The 18,384-nt window shown below is 51.6% G+C and overlaps 1 protein-coding gene across 3 annotated transcripts; it reads left to right on the forward strand.

Annotated features, from left to right (window-relative positions):
- Positions 1-768: 768 nt before the first annotated feature.
- Positions 769-17,573, forward strand: NUTF2 (nuclear transport factor 2). 3 transcript variants are annotated; one of them, XM_070263044.1, is made up of 6 exons: positions 881-1,179; positions 9,282-9,448; positions 12,840-12,967; positions 15,002-15,073; positions 15,158-15,256; positions 17,056-17,573. In XM_070263044.1, exons 3-6 carry the CDS (start codon positions 12,869-12,871, stop codon positions 17,167-17,169), a joined length of 384 nt encoding a protein of 127 aa, XP_070119145.1. In that variant the 5' UTR covers positions 881-1,179; positions 9,282-9,448; positions 12,840-12,868; the 3' UTR covers positions 17,170-17,573. The 3 variants fall into 3 exon arrangements, with proteins under 3 accessions (XP_001498298.1, XP_070119145.1, XP_014593912.1); XM_001498248.7 differs by lacking the exon at positions 9,282-9,448 and having other exon boundaries at positions 769-1,179; XM_014738426.3 differs by lacking the exon at positions 9,282-9,448 and having other exon boundaries at positions 1,077-1,651.
- Positions 17,574-18,384: the final 811 nt, after the last annotated feature.

Below are 18,384 nucleotides of genomic sequence, written 5' to 3' on the forward strand. Positions count from 1 at the left end.
AAAGAGGAGGATTCACAGCAGATGTTAGCTCAGGGCTAATCTCAAAAAAAAAAAAAAAAAGCAGAAGCTTGGCCTGGTCTTACCAGCCATCCCCAGGAGATGGAGGTGTGGGGGGCTCAATGAAGGTGCAAAACTCTTCTGGAAGAACAAGAGTACTGAGAGACCTCTGGCCAGGAGGGAAGGCATGGAGCTGCTAGGAGACTTGTAGCGATTTCCTTTACCTTTGGTCCCCCCTGGGTTAGCGGTAGAGCATTCCCCAACAGGCCTGACCTAGAGACAGGCCTTCAAATGTTTGCGTTGCCCAGGAAACGACGAAAATGGGCGTTGAAAGGAAAGGGCAACGGGTAGGAGGGAGATTATTGACAATCAGGTCGCTTAAATCATGGGGAAACTTTGGGTGAGCCAGTTTTTTACTTTCCTCATTTATAGAAACGAAACTCTTAGCTGCCCCGCCTGCTGCAAAAAACCTAAGAGAATGTTTTGAAGACCCTAACTGTACAGTGTAAGAGTAATCTTGTTTCCAGCTGAGCCCCACTTGAGCATTTGAGTCTCCTACCCAAGGAAAGCCTCACATGCTCGAAACCAGTTTTGGGCCCGACTGGCACCAGCAGGGCACACAAATGTCGGGACATAAGCTAGAGGTTCCGCCCCAGCTGGCCTTAGAACACCGATCTGAAGAGCCGAAGGGGCTGCCAGAGCACCAAAGGGGAGGGGGGTTCACCAGCGGAAACAACCCAGGGGCCCAGGGAGGGGCGGTTGGGCCAGCTTAGGGCCAGGCCAGACTCCCACGGAGGCGGGGCCAACCCCAAACGGCCGCGCAGCCTGGGCGGGGCCGGACCAGCGGGACCTGGGGATGACTGAGCCCTGACCCTCGCCTGGCGCCAACTTCGGGTGTTCCAGAGGCTTCCGCTAGACCACAATTCTCAGGGGCTCGCCCCGGCAGCCTCCTTCTCTTGGTTTAGCCTCACCTCCCGCGCTGCGGGCAGTGTCTGGGCCTCGGCGCGTAGGACGCCGGGAACTGTAGTTTTCTCCTGGCGCACTATGCCAGGAAGGAGCGCGGGGGGACTGCGTTTCCCAGAGTGCAGCGGCGTGGCAAGGGAAGGCAGGGGGGAAGGGACAGTCGGTCGCAGACCGCGCTGGGTTGCCGCCGCCGCTGCCGCCATCGTGCCAGCCCCTCGGGTGAGTGTCGGGGCTAGCGCGCCGGGGTGGGGGCTGGGCCGCAGGAGCCGCGCTCCGGGCCGCCTGGAGCCTCCGTTGCGAGTCCCCGGGCGGCCCCTCCCTCCCACCCCCCCTGGCGGCCCGAAGCCGCGCGGGGCCGGGGCCATGTGTCGCGCGCGGCTCCGCCTCCCGCCGGTCCTCTGAGGCGGCGGCCGGGGGAAACTCAGAGAGAGACAGCCAGGCACCTATGTGTGCCGTACTGTGCCTCTGGCGGGTGCACCGGACTGCGCTGGGCCGGGCCTTTTTCTCTGGTCTTCACCATCCGGATGGTGCTCTCCGGCCCCGCCCCGTCTGGCCTAGTCCGGCCTGCCTGAGTCCCGCAAGCTCTGCAGGCAGGCTAGCGGGTCGACCCCAGCCCCACGTCCTGCCACCCGCCTGCCAAGGATCCGGGGATGGGCAAGCGCCACCCAGCCCGCTCCAGACTCAGCATTGGGTAAGGGCGCCTGCCTGCGGCAGCTCGGGCTTAGGGCCGTCACCCGGTTCCCGACCATAGCCCGGATAGGATGTAGGTGAACGCTCCTCTCCTTGTCTGCCGGCTGGGAGTGCACGAAACCTAGCCCCACTTTGTGGAACTCATGTGTAGGTTCTCCTGCGTGGAGAGCAGGGTCAGGGAATCTCGGGCGTCAGGGGGTTCCACGTGGGACTTCACCCCTGGCCAGCGTTGGAAGATCTGGCTTGATGCGATGAGGCGGCTCCAGGCTGGTAGGCTCAGCCTCCGCCCTTCTGTCAGTGACCAGGCCCTAGCCGTGGGTTGGCCACATCGTGTTAGTGGAGGAAGGGAGAAAGGAAGCCAAGGAGGTGAGGTTGGATGTGTGAGCCTCCAACACATTGTTAGATATCTCTGGCGCAGCCTAATCCTCACATCTGCTCCTCCCAGAGTCATTTGCCCTCCTCCCACAGAGGAGGAGGGTTTCATAAGAATGGTGGTGATAAGGTGAGATTTAATGCAGAGGGAAGTAGAATTCAGGCTGGAGATCCATGAGCCCAGCGCCGAACAAGAGGCTCGGCTAGAAGCAACATTGGGGGTGGGGCACATTTGGGCTGTGGGGCTCAGATTCACACTCTGTGGGGCACTTCTGAAGTCTGGGTGGCAGAACTAGAGCTTAAAACTGCAGAAAGTCAGGCTTCCCTTGCTTGCTCACTTCTCAGCAGTTGGAGTGACCTATGAAGAGGCAGGAAGCTGTTTGGACCTTGGGAAATTGCCCTTAATCATGGCTCCAGGGACCCCGCTGAGTTTTGGGAGAAGAGTATCTAACCATGGAGTAGTCTTCTGACAGGCTTTGTAAAGGCACTTCTGTCTGAGTGACGATAAATTAAGGGAGCGGTCCAGAGAAAACCGTGGGGTTTTGGAAACAGTTTTTCAAATCTTGATTCCTCTGACCCACTGTGGCTTCTGAGCCACAGTTCTTGCAGGAACTAAAGAAGCAGCTAAGTTTCTGCAGACCTGGCCTCAGCAGCAAGCAGGTCTCTTAGGAGAGTTGAGTTAGGTCCATGATGCAGAAGGCTGCCGCCTCTGGACCTTTTTTTTTTTTTTGAGGAAGATTAGCCTTGAGCTAACATCTGCTGCCAATCCTCCTCTTTTTTGCTGAAGAAGACTGGCCCTGAGCTAACACCCGTGCCCATCTTCCTCTACTTTATATGTGGGATGCCATCGCATCATGGCTTGCCATGCGGTGCCATGTCTGCACCCGGGATCCAAATTGGCGAACCCTGGGCGGCCAAAGCAGAACGTGCGCACTTAACTGCTGAGCCACCGGGCTGGCCTTTGGACTATTTTTTTTTTCCTTGAGTATTTCCCCGGGTGATTGGGGATTTTCTGGTCATTGGGCTCTAGCCTTGGAAGTTTTCCTGCAGTTGAATTGCTCTTTGTAGTCATTCTCCCTGCTTAACAAGGACAGGTAGGGATCTATTCAGATTTCCTTATCAGAACTTGCCTTCTTTCAGAACTCAACCTTCCTAATCCACATCCTAGCCCAAGAGGACATGGAAGTCAGGTTCATTCAGCAGGATCAAGAGAGGCCTAATTTGCCAGTGGAAGTGGGCAACAGGAGGGACCACCCAAAGAGCACACAGGATCAGTGTGGTGGAATCTCTTAGTACTAGAGGCATTTGTTTTCAAGACCCTCTCTTGATTGTCGGTATTGATTCTTTCCAGAGCACGGGTTTCAGGTGAGCTAAGCTTATGGCTGTAGATTAGTTTGCACATTCCAAGGCCTTGGGTGGCTTGATTACAAGGGTTTTCTTCAAGGTCAAAAAGATACTGTTCCTTCTTGAAGGTTACTCAGGAGTGGGAGGAATTCAGGTCCCTCCCTCTCATTCCACTCCTTCTGGAAGTTCCCTGTAACTTCTGTGTCTGGTGTCATTGCTGGGCATCCTGAAACTCAGAAGACCTTAACCTTTCTGAAACTTGGCAGGCCATCTGAGTCTGAGATAAGAGACGAAGCCTGGCGTGGGGCATTGGGGATGTGGCTGCATAAGCATGGGGACAGGGTGTGAGGATGCCTAGGTTCTCAACCAGCTCAAAACTAGGTGCCTTACTGACATAGAGCTCACCTGTCCTCTGAGGCATGTGTCACTTTATTCTGCTGTGTTTGCAGTTGATGGGTTGGGATGGAAAGATTTAAGAGAGAGAATTCTCAAGTTTTACAACTGAAAGGCACCTTATATCAGAAAATTCTGGGGCCGGCTGGAGGCGCAGTGGTTAAGTGTACACGTTCCGCTTTGGTGGCCCGGGGTTCGCTGGTTCAGATCCCGGGTATGGACATGGCACTGCCTGTCAAGCCATGCAGTGGTAGGCATCCCACGTATAAAGTAGAGGAAGATGGGCATGGGTGTTGGCTCAGGGCCAGTCTTCCTCAGCAAAAAGAGGAGGATTGGCAGATGTTAGCTCAGGGCTAGTCTTCCTCAAAGAAAAAAAAGGAAAATTCTAGGATTCTCTTACTGAGGCATTAATATCTTGCCTGAAATTGTTTTTTTCCTCCTTTCTCACCAACAATCAGTTTTATTCAGCAACCATTCTTGGGGCCTTCTATGTATCAGGCTCTGGGTTGAGGCTGGAGGTAGAAAAATGAATCCTACACAGTCCTGGTGCTGGGGAAAGGAGGTAACAGTAATGGGGGAGACAGGGGTAATGTTGCTATTATGTGCTGAGAGCTAAGTTGAAGGGACCTACAGGGGCTCTTGGTCCTGCACAGAAGAGGGGGCTTCAGAATGATTAGAGTACCCAAGAGGAAAGACTGTTAATGAGCACACTCTCCTCTCCAGTGCCTGGCAGGAACCACAGAGCAAGATATACTTCTGGATACTGGGCCTAGGAAGGTTTGGGGTCCCTTGAGCGAGGCTGACACCACTCCAGATTGCTATGCGTGTTGAGTCTAGCTGCTGTATTTTACAGCCTGCTCGTTTGTCCCCCAAGTTTCTCTGCTGAGTGTTCTCCCAGTGCTTGGGAATCTCACCAGCATTTTGTGGTCTGTGGCCTTCCCATTCCTTTCCTGGAGCCTGGATTTGTGGCTTCTGCCCCTTTGACTGAGACCCTCTCAGGTCACTTTTATTCAAGCGCCCAGTGCTCCTGGAGTGGAACCTTTTGGGACATCTTCCCAGAGTGAGACTCAGAGGCACCCTCCCCTGAGATGAAAGGAAATAGTCCTTTTGGAGAGAGGGGAGTAGATCTAAAAAGTTTTCCACAGGATGGACTTTGAAAATTGGGCAGGATTTCTATGGGCTGGGATTGAGCAGAACCTCCTGGTGAGGTTTTTTGCTGTTAGGGTTTTTTTTTTTTGAGGAAGATTAGCCCTGAGCTAACATCTGCTGCCAGTCTTCCTCTACTTTATATGTGGGATGCCTACCACAGCATGGCTTGACAAGTGGTGCCATGTCCACACCTGGGATCTGAACCAGGGAACCCCAGGCCGCCAAAGCAGAATGTGGGCACTTAACAGCTGTGCCACTGGGCCGGCCACAGGTTTTGTTTTGTTTTGTTTTTTAATTTTTCCGATGGGTCATTTGAAGATGTTTGTGTGGTTAGAGTTGGATTTGGGTTGGCTACCCCTTCCTCAGCTCTGAGATTCTATGATTCTCTTGCTCTGATCATATGTAGCAGAAATTTGACCATATGAGTCAGCATGTGGGTTATCCCTGAAGTGACTTCCGGGCCTGTCTGATGTGATCATTCTGCTCAGCACCCTGACCACCAGGTCTGTGCGGCACTTTCCCCCTTCTCATTCTATCAGCGGGAATATGTCTTCCTAGGAAGAATCCTTTGTTCAGGTCCATGATGTGACTGGGGAAGTGTTTTAGTGGCCAGGGAAGAGGGATGCAAGAGTGCCAGAGGGGTGGCCCTGCTCACTGGCCCCAGGACTCCCACTGCCGGCTGACCTGTTATGGCCGAGAACTTCCTCTCACTGTCCTGGGCCTTACTCCTTCTTTGTTGCTGGTACCTGCTGTGTGCCAACTCCCTAAGCTGCCCGGCTAGAGAGGGGGCTATCCTGGAGAAGGAGAACCCCGCTCATGAGAGGGGTGTGTTCAGGGTACCTGGGAACTGAGGGCCATTTGCCTCAGTAAACTGGGAGAATTCTAGAATGTTTGTTTCTTAAAGCCTCAGATACTCCATTGAAGTCACTGGGTCTCACCAAGGCAGAAACTGCTGCCCCCTCGAAGGATATCTGTGTGTAGAAACTTTGCAGAGGTGGTTTCAGGCCCAGGAGAATGCAAGTTCTCAGTTGTCCCTACGGTGTAAATCTGCTTTGACTTGCTGAGAATGCCCTCAGAGGCTTTTTGTCCTGAGAGGCATGGAACTTGCTGATTTCAGAGGGGAAGAAAAGGCCTGGGCTCCATTCCTCACCACTTCATCTTGCTACCTATACACTTTCTGCTGCTTGACATTGGCTCTCAGCTGTTCCAATCCAGGCCAGTTTCATGGACATTTCATTGCTGGTTATGGCAGTGGCCTTGTGTGGTCTTGAATCCTTCCTTCCTTCCTTCCTTCCTTCCTTCCTTCCTTCCTTCCTTCCTTTCTCCCTCCCTCTCCTCCCCCTCCTCCCCCCCCCTTGTTTTCTTTCCTTCTTTTCTTTCATTGGCCCTTGGCTAACATCTGTTGCCAGTCTTCCTCTTTCTGCTGAGGAAGATTGTCACTGAGCTAACATCTATGCCAGTCTTCCTCCACTTTGTATGTGGGATGCTGCCACAGTGTGGCCGATGAGCAGTGTGTAGGTCCATGCCCAGGATCCAAACCCCTGAAGCCCAGGCTGCTGACGCACAGCACACAAACCCAACCGCTATGCCACCGGGCTGGCCCCTTGAATTCTTTCTCAATCTCTTGAAGTTTTGGTTTCCTCATCTATGAAGTGATGTTAAGCATACCAGCTTTACAAGGCTGCCAGGCTCAAATGAGAAGACACACGTAACTATAACTGTTTGGCTTACAGGAGGCATTCCTTGCACCACCCTGGGCACTGCATGTTCATCTCTTTATTACCCTGCCTACCTCGTAGTCTCAGAGTTTCATGGCGGTATTGGCCAGGCCTGGTAGTGGCAGACCAGAGGGGTGGTTACTTAGGGACTTTCAAGCCCCACTGGGGTAGCCAAGTCCATGTGTTCCCTAACCAGCAAGTTCATGGATGGGAACTGTATAGGACAGGGGCCCCAGAGATTTCTGAGCCTGGGAAGGCTACTCAGGGTCTAAGGGCGGAGCAGAGAGACCATGATGCAGGTCTCAGGATTCAGCTTCTAGGCCAGCCAGGGCAGCCTGAAGGCTCTGGAGTCCTCCTACCAGGCAGAAGAGGAGGAAAAGGCCCTCAGGGTGCTATGGACACCTAGCCCTCAAGAGTCTGCCCAGGAAAGGATTCTGTCCTGGCCAGCCATCCATGTACCAGACCTTGGCTGATTTCTCTCCAGACTTCAGGCAAGTGGTGGACTGGGTAGTTGCCTGTCCTGGCTCAAGGCTCTTTCGTCATGTGGCATCCCTGCAGGAGGCTGAGGTACCCACCTTCTTCCCAGCTCTTGGACTTAGTGTTCACCTAGGACCTGACAGTAACTCCTTACAGCTGTGTCCTGCTTTATACCCTCAGTTAATTACCCTTAACATCCCCACAATTACTGATGAGGAGGCAGGGTCAGAAGGTCATACCAGGAGGGAGAGGAGGAGCAGGAGCCAGAGGCCAAGCCTTTGAGGGTGTGGTTGTCTGCTGTTCAGCCACAGCTGCCCTCAGGTGACCAGGATCTTGGGAGTGAGAGAGGGCATTGGGGCCAAGCCTCACTTGCCACAAGCCTCAGACAGACAGATGGCTGGGTAGATAACAAAGGATTGTTTCCTGACAACTTGAACAGAAGGTGTGGGTGGAGGGGATGTGGGTCATTTGGCCACTTAAATTGAGGAGTTTTGCCCAGAACTCACTCCTCCAGAGAAGAACAGCTGGCCTCTCAGCACAGGCTCCTAGGTGTTCACGGACTTGATCAACAAATAGTTATTGAGAGCTGAGCCAGGCACCATGGGAACAGGGCTGCCCCGGTCAGGGAGATGGACTCTAAACAAATATGTAAGTGTGACAATCTCATGCAGTGATAAGACCTAGAAAACAATATAGGATGGTGAATTGAGCAACTAGGCAGCTACTTGAGACTGAATGGTCAGGGAAGGTGTCTAGGAGAAGGTGACATTTGAGCTGACACATAGGTGACAAGGAGCCAGACACATGAAGATCTAGGGAGAAGGGTGATCCAGGTAGAAGGATCAACAGTTGCAAAGCCCTTAGGTGAGAATAGACTCAGCATGTTCCAGAAACAGGAAAATGCCCAGAGTGGCTGCAGAGGAATTTGGGGGAGTGGGTGGCAGGAGTTGAGGTTGGACAGCCAGGAGGGCAGGTCACCCTGGGCCTTGAAGTCAGGATAAGTGGTTGAGACTTTGTCAATGGAGAATGGGAAGGGAAGTCATCGGAGGGCCATAGGACAGGATACACAGCACCCCTCAGACCATGAAGTCAGAGGAGCAGTTTGTTCCTGAAGGACAAGCAGGCTGCAGTGTCTTCCTGTGTTGTTGCATCCCACCACGTTCACCCACTCCCCACAGTACACGCCTATGCTCTGTTTAAGCCAGGTTTGGCTGTCAGTCCCATCTGTTGGAGGAGTCCTTCCCGGCCTCTATACTCCAGGGCTGTTTGAGGCCTGGCAGACAGTAGGTGTGAGGGTAGTGGCCACGGTTGGTGCCAATTTCAATGACCCCGCTACAAGCTCAGCACATCTGCTGGCATCCTCTGTAGGCCTCAGTGATGCCTCTCAAACATCTGAGCATCTTTCTGTGTATCGGTCTGAAGTTAGTAACATCCTCTTCCCCATCACTCTCCTGCCCTAGTCCTTGCCCCAGGTCCAGCTAGGCCAGGATCTATCTCTGCTTTGCTGAGATGGTAGAATGGGGTTGTAACTTAGGAGGTTTTGGGAAAGTGTGAGATCATCCCCTGTGAAAACGCCTATTGTTTGGTGTGGAAATCTGCTTGGCGCCTTTGTTTGGAGGCAGAAGCCCTGGTTCAGGCCTGTCTTGCCCATGTCTGAGAAAGCCAAGGTCAGAGATTGGGACTTCAGCCGTATGTGCTGTTCATTTTTATCTCCAAATGAATTATCGCTGAGAGTCCTGGCTCTGGAGTCCACCAACCCTGGTTCCATGCAGTTGCACCATCTATTAGGTTAGCAACCTTGAGCAAGTTAGCTAACATCGCTGATCCTCATTTTGCTCATTCCTAAAAGGATGTTAGGAACAAATGCATGTGAAGCCCTTAGCACATTTCTACACCTAACACGTTAGTGAAAATGAGATGTTGTCAGCTGGACACTGCTATTTCAAGTTTTGTTCCTGGAAACACTGACTCAGAATTTGAGTATAAAAATGAAATTATTTTGTTGCCTAATGGGATCTCCTGGACCAGAGGTTTTAACCTGGGCTCTATGACTGAACCTCAGGGAGTGTGAACAAGCTGAAATTATTCACAAGGCTGGGGCATCTCTGCCTCTTTACAAATTTATTGGGAGAGGGTCACAGTTTTTGAGACATTCTCAGGGGGTCTTTGCACCCACAGAGACCTAAGGGTCAGTGAAGGCTGATGCTCAGTGGGCGAGAGGTCATCGAGGTCATTTCTGCTCCTCGAGGAGCCTGGCCTCAGTCAGCCTGCGGACTGTTGGGGTGAAGCAGGAGATGACGTGGTCAGCGGCCCTCGGAAGAGCTGTAGGAGAAGCCGTCATGAAGGTCAGTCCCCATTCTGATGTGAGGCTGCCTCTGAGCCTTGGCATTTTGTTTCTTTCCAGGCTGTTCTTTCCATAGTAACTGTATTAGAAACAAGGTCAGGGCTTGCTGGCCATGCTGGGGAACATCCTCCCAGCCTGGTCCAGACTCCTCCCCTGTATTACATGGAGATGGGAGGGGGGTTCTGCACCCTGCTTCTTTTTCTGGACTCAGGAATGCTGCCTTCCAGCCATCAGTTAAAAGCTTTGTGAAAGATTTGGAATCAGAAACCATGAATCCTGTGGTTTGCTGGGCCAAGTTCTGTGCTGGGAGATGAGGAAAGGAGGAATTTAGGGGGTGGCAAGAACCACACTAGAACCCTCACAGCCCAGAGCTACAGTGTTTAGGGGGAGAGTGGGCACTGGGTGTGTTGATAGGGGTTTGCACCTGGGGTTGGGGATCAACATTTGAGTCTGGGAAGGAGTCCCTAAATAGGTGGGGTCTGAACAGTAATTTGAAGGAAGAGCAGGGACTGACCAGGCAGATGTGCGGAGGGAGGGCATCTCTGCAGGGGGACATCTGTGCAAAAAACACAGCGAGCAAGCACTAAGTGAGTTCTGGTGTGTTTGTGTGTGGAGCTGGATCAAAGTAGGAGAGAATGGCTGGGGAGGCTGGGACAGGTATGGATGGCCACCTGTGGAGCTTAGGGGGTTTGGCCTTTAACCCAAAGGCGAGGTGTTATAGGGGAGGGACTTGGTGGTTTAGAGCTCAGGGATGCAAAGGTAGCAGAAAGCAAGCATGGGCCTCAACCAGAGTACCCAGTGTCAGCACTGATATACTGGATCAGCTGGGGGCAAGACTCCCCACGTTGCTTAACCTCAGTTTTCCCAGCTGTTAAGTGGGATAACAGTGGAATCTGACCACTTCGCTATTGTGATCACCACATGGAAATAAATACATAAGGGTCAAGCAGGCCTCAAATGAGGTTGGTATTGGCTTCAGGGATCCCACTTGGCATCTTTAAAGCAAAGGCCTCAATTCTCATAGTTTTGAAGGTTCCTTCTCACACTTTCTAGGAGACCATGGGCTGTCCTGTTCCTCAGGCGAGATCACTCTGCCCTGACACACACCCCACTGGACCAAAGGACTCTTCTGTCCTTTTATCCCTCCACCCTCTTCACTTCACCACTACCTCTGCCAAGTAGTTTCTGTGTTAGCAAGTTAACACACCATTAAGAACAATGTTGAAAAAGGAAAAAACGCCCCCACACGTCCGCTACCTTACTGCCCCACCACATGACGGCACTTTTCTTGTCTTTGGATCAGCTTGGAGCCTTAGTTCCCCTCACCCTCCATCTCCAGCTCCCCAGTTTCCTGCCCTTATTTCTTTTCGTTCCCGCGGACATTTGCCTACGCTGTTTCTTCTCATTGGCATACTCTTTCTCCAAGACTCTCCCTGAGGGCTCTCAGCCTTTCCAAGGGCAGGAGAAATGGCCTTCATCCATTCCTCCAGCTTTTCCCCTACCCCAGAGCTCTCAGGGGCTAGGCAAGACATTATGGGGGAGGGTAAGATGCAGTGGGGTCAGGCCCCAGTGAGTGAGCCAAGCAGAGGAAATACTAGAGTGGAAGGGACAGAGATGGGAGATACCAGGCTGTGCCCTGCCTCCGGTAATCCACGTTTGTGTGTGGGCACAGCCACAGTCTGACCCCTTGGAAATGTGACCAAGACAGAGAAGCTGAGACTAGCAGTTGATCCTATGCTTTTCCCACTTGTTCATTTGTTTCTTGGCAGAGTGTATGTGAACTAGGACACACCTTGTGTTCCTGTGTAGCCGGCGTGGCCGGGTCCAAGCTTTCTCCTCTGCTTGTTTTAGACTTTCCTGAACGTTTCTTAGTCCTCCCAGCACTGAGCTATTTTTAGTGCCACTCCCTCCTATGGGACCTAAAATAAAGCTGGCTCAGCTTCCTGGCCCCTCATTGGCTGGAGTGTTGGTCACAGGCTGGGAGATTGGTTGGATTGGGGATAAGCCACTGGCCCCCCTACACTTTCCCTGCCCACTGGCCCCTCTGGCCTTGGGTGAGATCACAGGGACTGGAGCAAATTAGCACTTAACTATGTTGAGCTGAGGGCTTTACCAGGTTCCCTTAGTGAGGCTTCACAACCACTGGCAACATCGGGATGCACCCCCATTTTACAGAGGAGAAGGCTGAGGCCCTAAGAAAGCCAGTGACTTGTATCAGATCCATCACTACTAATAGTTGTCTACCAAACCCACCTTCTCACTGCTTTGGTTCAGCCCTGTTATCAGGAGAGAGGGAGATCTTCTATAGTCAGAGACAACAGTAGAACAACACATGGGTCTGCTATCATGGGATTCTGTGGTAGGATGTGGGCTTCCCTATCTGGGAGGGGCCTAGCAAAGCTGGAGTTGCTCTCTCATCTGGGGCTTGGGTTTTCCATCAAGCACCCTTGGGACATGGCCTCTCTAGCTGGGAGGGGAACTCCCCTCCCCGCTTCAGAGACCAGAGAGAAGCAGCCCCTTCTGATGGGGACAGTGCTGGGATGGGGGATTTGAAGAGATGACATGTTTCCCCCTTACAGCCTCCATTTTCCCTCCCCACTATTATTCTGTGATCCTCTGAACTCATGTCCCCAACTCTGAAGGGGTCACCCCCATCAATGAAGAAATTCCTCAGAAAGGACCAGGCCAGGTATCACCTGGCCTCAAAGAAGTAAACTGCCCCCCTTAAGACTAAGACTTGTTTTGTTGCAAGTGGGGCCTTGAGGAGCCATCCCCCCGCTCTGCCCCTGCCCCTACTGGGTCTTCCTCCACCCACCAGTGAAGCCCCGGAGCAGTGCTGAGGGACTGAGTGCTGAGTCCCATAGGATGGCGTGGGTTGGGGGAGCTGAGGGCTACAATAGAAGACACTCCACACACAGATATCAGTACTTCCTGGTCTACAAGGTGGGAAGAATAGCAATAATTCGGGCCTTGCAGGTTGTTGAGGGGATTAAATGAAAAGATATGGGGAAAGTGCTTAGCTGTTCTTTAAAGGCCCATCCCTTCACTGGGCACTGAAGGGCCTGCTCTAATCTTCCTTTGTCCTGGTTCCACCCTTAGCACTGATCCTGTGTGCTCCACCACCCTGGCACCCCTCTGTCTCATCAAGCAGAGCTCCTCAAAGGAAGGGTTGAGTTTGGTCCACCTCTGGGCTCCCTGTACTGGTCTGTATTGGCAGGGGTCTCCTACCAGTTCCCCAGGGCCTCTCCATGTTCCCTGGGAGAATAGACCTCAGCAAAGAACTCACTAATCAAGGATGTTACAGAGGGTTGAGGGTCAGTGAGAGACAGCAGCTGGCTGCCTCCTGCTCTTGTAGTACCAACGCTTTCCTCCCTGTCTCGCTGGTCTTGCAGGTCTCAAGGAGGCCGAGTGACGCTCCAGAATGGGAGACAAGCCAATTTGGGAGCAGATTGGATCCAGCTTCATTCAACATTACTATCAATTATTTGATAACGACAGAACTCAACTAGGCGCAATTTATGTAAGTCTCCAGCTCTAAGCCTAGAATGGGACCCAAGGCGATCAATTCAGATGTTGGGCCAGTGAGTCCAGTTCAAAACTTCTGACAGCCCTCACCTGGATTTGGCTATACCCTTCTATCTGAGCTTCTCTTCATGGGACAGGGGGCCTGAGGCCTGGCCCAACTGCCTGGTCTGTACATTTTCTTCTGTTATCTTCCACAAGAGTGGGGATCTTGGTACCCTGGGCAGGGTGTTTTAGGCTGGCCATTCCAGGGTTCTGGGAGTGCCTCTGTTCCAGACTGGGCAGCAGCAGGCAGAGGCTAGGACTCATGGTGCCCTCTGGAGGCAGCAGCCATCATCATCATCAGTGTAGAGCTGAGTTCTCTTGGAGGCCCCAAGCCTGGCATCCTTTTGGGAGCCAAAAGCCCCTGAATGTTCATGGGAAACAAATAAGGTTAACCCAGGGAGGCTGGTGTATCCTTTGAGAAACACTTCTGTGCAGGCATTGTTTGCTGCTATTTTACTGGAGTTCGTATACACCAAGAGCTGCTCCTGTTTGACCCTGCCCAAGACTCAGTCACAGAAATGTGATTGATCAGGCCACACCTAGCAGGTCTGCCCAAGATGAGAATGATAGGAGTCATCCAGCATAGCCTCAGAGCCTGACTGGGCTGTGGGCAAACTCCTCTGTGTCTTCCTCCAAAAAATCAGGGTCCATTCAGAAATTTTGGAGGAAAGATAAGGTTCTTACCAGTGGAAGGCCAAATCCAGCCCAGGTATTATTTGATTGTCATTAGCATAGATAGAAAATTTTAACAATTTGAAATGATCCGGGATCCTGGCACTTCTGTATTATTGCCTCTTAAAATCAATTAAAGGAGCTGGTCCCATGGCCTAGTGGTTAAGTTCAGCATTGCTCCACTTTGGTGGCCCAGGTTCAGTTCCCGGGTGCAGACCTACATGACTGATTGGTGGCCATGCTGTGGCGGTGACCCACCAGCAAAATAGAGGAAGATTGGCACAGATGTTAGCTCAGGGCAAATCTTCCTCAGCCAAAAAAAAAAAATCAAAGCAGGCCTGACCCAGAGAAGAGAGTTAGCAAGAACCTAAAAAAGCACTTTATATATGTCATTGCATATAATCCTAAGCATATCCCCTTTGAAGATCAGGAAACTGAGACTCAGAAAAATAAGTAACTTGCCTAATGTCACAGCTGGTAAGTAGCAGAGGCACTTTTGAGTTCTGCCCCTGAAGGCTATGGCTGGGAAGATCTAGAGAGGAGAGGGTGAAGCTAGTGGGTTGCTTGCCGATGATGGGGAAGGTCACAGGCTAGGCTTTGGGAAGCCTTGTGAGCCTCTAGCCCTCCATGACCCCATGGGAGCCCCCACAGGAAGGGCATCAGTGGAACTCAGCCTGGGCTCTAGAGATGATGATGAACATAGAATGTTTCCAAGTTGTTCTTTTTTTTTTTTTAATTGCTTTTTCTCCCCAAATCCCCCCAGTACATAGTTGTATATTTTAGCTGTGGGTCCTTCTAGTTGTGGCATGTGGGATGCCGCCTCAACATGACCTCATGAGCAGTACCATGTCCACGCCCAGGATCCGAACCGGCGAAACCCTGGGCCACTAAAGCAGAGCACGTCAACTTAACTACTCAGCCATGGGGCCAGCCCACAAGTTATTTCTGATGGCGTTTCTGGGACTGGTGCTAACTGACCATGTAGCAGGATGGCTTTAGCTGAGCCCTGGCCACATATGTCCAGCCTGGAGCTCATGCACATCAGAGGCCTTATGACTTTGTGAATAAAAACTGGGAAATGAACTTACTTAATAAGTTTGTATTTTGTTAGATAGTCTTTCAGAGCCTGGGCTCTGGGATGATGGGGTGTAATTAAAGAAGTTGTTAATAGTGTAAAGTTTGGAAGCTACCCTCAGTTCTCCTTACAGATAGGGAAACTGCAGTGTATACTCATTTCCCCAAGCAAGACCCTTTTCAGGGCCTCAGAGATACTCCTTGTGCTCTAAGGCCTGACCCCGGGTTTCCTGGTTTTCAGATTGACGCATCATGCCTTACGTGGGAAGGACAGCAATTCCAGGGGAAAGCTGCCATTGTGGAGAAGTTGTCTGTAAGTAAGAGCCAGGGCCGGGCTGCAGGCAGCTCCTTCCCCATCCTGCTGGTCACAGCCCACTGCCCACTCTTTCTCTTGCAGAGCCTTCCGTTCCAGAAAATCCAGCACAGCATCACGGCGCAGGACCATCAGCCCACGCCAGATAGTTGCATCATCAGCATGGTTGTGGGCCAGCTCAAGGTAATAGTGCTGCTAGGGAGGTATGGGCGGGCAGAGGAGAGCCCTGCACCCCTGCCTTCCCTGGGATGTGATCTGCTTATCAAAGGGCACCCAGACAAAGTGACTATCTAGAGCTGTATAGTTCAATACGATAGCTACCAGCCACCTGTGATTTTTGAATTATATTAATTAAAATGAAATAAAATTAAAATATAGTTCCTTGGTCATACTAGCCATATTTCAAGTGCTTGTAGTTACTTGTGGCTGTCTATTGGACAGCACAGACATAGAACATTTCTGTTATTGCAGAAAGTTCTATTGGAAAGCACTGGTCTGGAGCCTTTTTGGAAAAAGGACAAGAGGTATAGGAGCAGGATGGGGCTGTGGTGCCAAGCCACTGGGCCTTGACATTGCCCCGAGGTATAGGTGGGCCTTCTGCTGGCAGCTGACCCTGGACAAGCCAGCTGGGTGCTGAGTAGCAGTCCCCAACTGGAGTCCATGCTGCCACTCCCCAAGCTGGCTGCTGGCTCCTCTACCTGCTGAACGAGGCAGATTCCTGCAACTTCTGCTTCTCTTGGCATTTTCCCTTCCCTTCCTCAAGACCTATCATCCTCAAAGCCTTCCTGCAGCCCCTCAGCCCCCAAGAACTCTCCAGGAATTCCTGCTTGTTGTGCTCCAGCAGACTGAAGCCAGATTCTTGGTTTCCCAAAAGTTCCTTCTCCTTCCCAATGCAGGACAGATTGGCTGCCCGTTGACCAGGTTCCAACCTCCTGGGCCTCTGTTGTGGGGCTCAGAATAACAGGCCCACATGCCTCTCCCCAGGCTAGGCAGGGCTTTCTGAATCCAATACAAAGGTGGAGGAAGGGACACCCTAGGCCTCTGCAGTGGACCTAGAGGGTTCTGCCTTCTGGTCTGGACTTTCCTGTCTGTTTCTCCTGTCCAAGATACCGTGCCCAGAGCCTATCCTCAAACAGGCCCTTGGCAGTGAGGAGGTCTCCCCAAGGGACTCAGTGCCCACTTTCCCAGGCTGGGGTCAATAAGCAGTGTCCCTTCCCATCTGGCTTCAGGTTTTTTCTGGTGTTTCTGTTCAACTCAGAGCCCCCAAAAGACTGATTTGCCTCCTTGCTGATGATAATTCCCAGAAAAACCAGTGATGTTAGATACCGAGCTGGTTACATGAGCTCCTACCTCAACCAGGCCTCATCCTGGTGTTCTGTAGTTTGGCTGGAGGTCTCTTGTCTTTCTTTTTTCATTGTAAACATTATATATTACATGACAGGAGACAGATCACCCAATGGCGATACTTTGTGTTTTTTTTCCCCCTGTAGAGCCATGATCACAGTGTGAACTCAGCTTTGAGCCTTTTCTTACATGCTTAACCACAATCAGTTTTAGCAGTAGCTTCTCCTGATTGGACTAAGTGGCATGATCAGACACTAAGATTGTTTAGTGTTTATATACCATAAGTTACATGGTGAGCACTGTAGAACTCTTTCAGATTGATCACTTGTGCCCAGAGATGTGGGCTCAGATGCAGGTATGTTCTCTGCTCTGTTGCTGTAGCTAACTGATGAATTGTTCTGCAGTTTAAGTGCACATAGCGGTGTGAGCTACCATCTGTAGGCCCTTAAGTGCCCAGTGCAGTGCTGCATACATTATATCAATTCACATTCACAAGTACCCCTTGGCTATACTGGGATTTGAGTCAAAGACAGTAGGGCCTGGTCCCAAACTCAGCATTCTTTGCCCTGTCCCCGTACTGCTGAACTCCCTTGCTGTTCCTTGGCTCCCTTACTGAATCATTTTCTCTCTCCTCACAGGCTGACGAAGACCCCATCATGGGGTTCCACCAGATGTTCCTATTAAAGAACATCAACGATGCTTGGGTTTGCACCAATGACATGTTCAGGCTTGCCCTGCACAACTTCGGCTGACCTCCTCCCAGCCAGGCACTCATGCTGTTTGCTCCTCCCTCCTCTTCCCAGTACTATTCACACTCCTCCAGATGCTCCAAATATCATACACAAATGAGCAGGACCCGGTGGGAGTGGGCGCAGTGCGCTGCTGCTACTGAGGTGTTGTGCATGATGTTTGGAAGCTAGACTAGTTGCATCTGACAGGAGAAGTTTGTGTTGTACCAGCGCATGCCTTGGAAAGACTTAAGTAATGCAAAAGGTTGTCTCTCTCTTTTTTTTTTTAATCTACTGACAAGTTGCTCTAGTAACCCAAAGAAGTGAAGGAGAAAGCAGCTGCCTCACCGCCCAGATAATTGATTTGTTCAGATGTTTCAATGCCTCATGATACAATAAAACCACGAAAATTTTCTTAACAGTTTAAATTGTTTTAATTAGTTTAATAGTTGGCTGGGCATCAATAATTACCCTGCCCCATTAGCTCTCTCATGTCTCACCCTCCCACCTCTACCCCAACTCAGCAATACCGGTTGCAAGGAGAGAACTGCTGAAGCAGCACCCCCAGCTAGCTCTTCTCAGAAGCCCTGTGGGGCATAGTGTTCCCCTCCTCAGCCCACCTGGTCTTAGGAAAGTGAGCTGCAGACAGGGAAAGCTCAGGTCTGGCCTGAAGCTTCCCTCACACTGAAGCCTCTGCAGTCAGTTCTAACACCTCCTGTGACCTCTACACTGAGTCAAGTCAGGGCTCTAGTAACAGGAGAGATGACCCAGAATCCTGTTGAAGACGGAGAAGCCTTGGCAAAAATGGCCTATCAGGTTCAGGCCCTCTGGACTAAGGGCTCAGCAAGACCAAGTATGAGCAGAAGTTTGAGGGAGAGGGGCCTCTTCTATTCCCAGAAGGGTCAGGATCACATCCAGGGTGCCCCACAAACCCCAAGCCAAGCAGAGGGCAGCTCAGATCCTGTACTACCTGCTTCAGAAATCATTGCCCAAAGGCGAGTGCCCAGAACAGCCAGCCTCCAATGCCCACAGAGCTAGGCTCAGTTCGGTTGGAGTATAGACTTAAAGCTATGAAAGAAGGGAATCTGAGTCTGAGTCTGAGGGATTTATGCTCTAGGATTTCTTACCCCTCAGACCTCTGCAAGGTATCTATAGGCCACCGCCTTCTATTCCTTCCCTCACCACAGACACACCTTCACACTGTCTTCAAATCCCAGGAAGTCTTAGCTATTGGGGCAG

The sequence above is a fragment of the Equus caballus genome, chromosome 3 (genome assembly GCF_041296265.1).
Source record: "Equus caballus isolate H_3958 breed thoroughbred chromosome 3, TB-T2T, whole genome shotgun sequence".
NCBI lineage: Eukaryota > Metazoa > Chordata > Mammalia > Perissodactyla > Equidae > Equus > Equus caballus.

Excerpts from the sequence above, each read along its gene's own strand:
- NUTF2 (XM_001498248.7), top strand. The coding sequence starts at position 12,869 with ATGGGAGACAAGCCAATTTGGGAGCAGATTGGATCCAGCTTCATTCAA. Across the intron at positions 12,968-15,001 it reads CTCAACTAGGCGCAATTTAT|ATTGACGCATCATGCCTTAC; the intron begins GTAAGTCTCCAG and ends CCTGGTTTTCAG. Across the intron at positions 15,074-15,157 it reads CCATTGTGGAGAAGTTGTCT|AGCCTTCCGTTCCAGAAAAT; the intron begins GTAAGTAAGAGC and ends TTTCTCTTGCAG.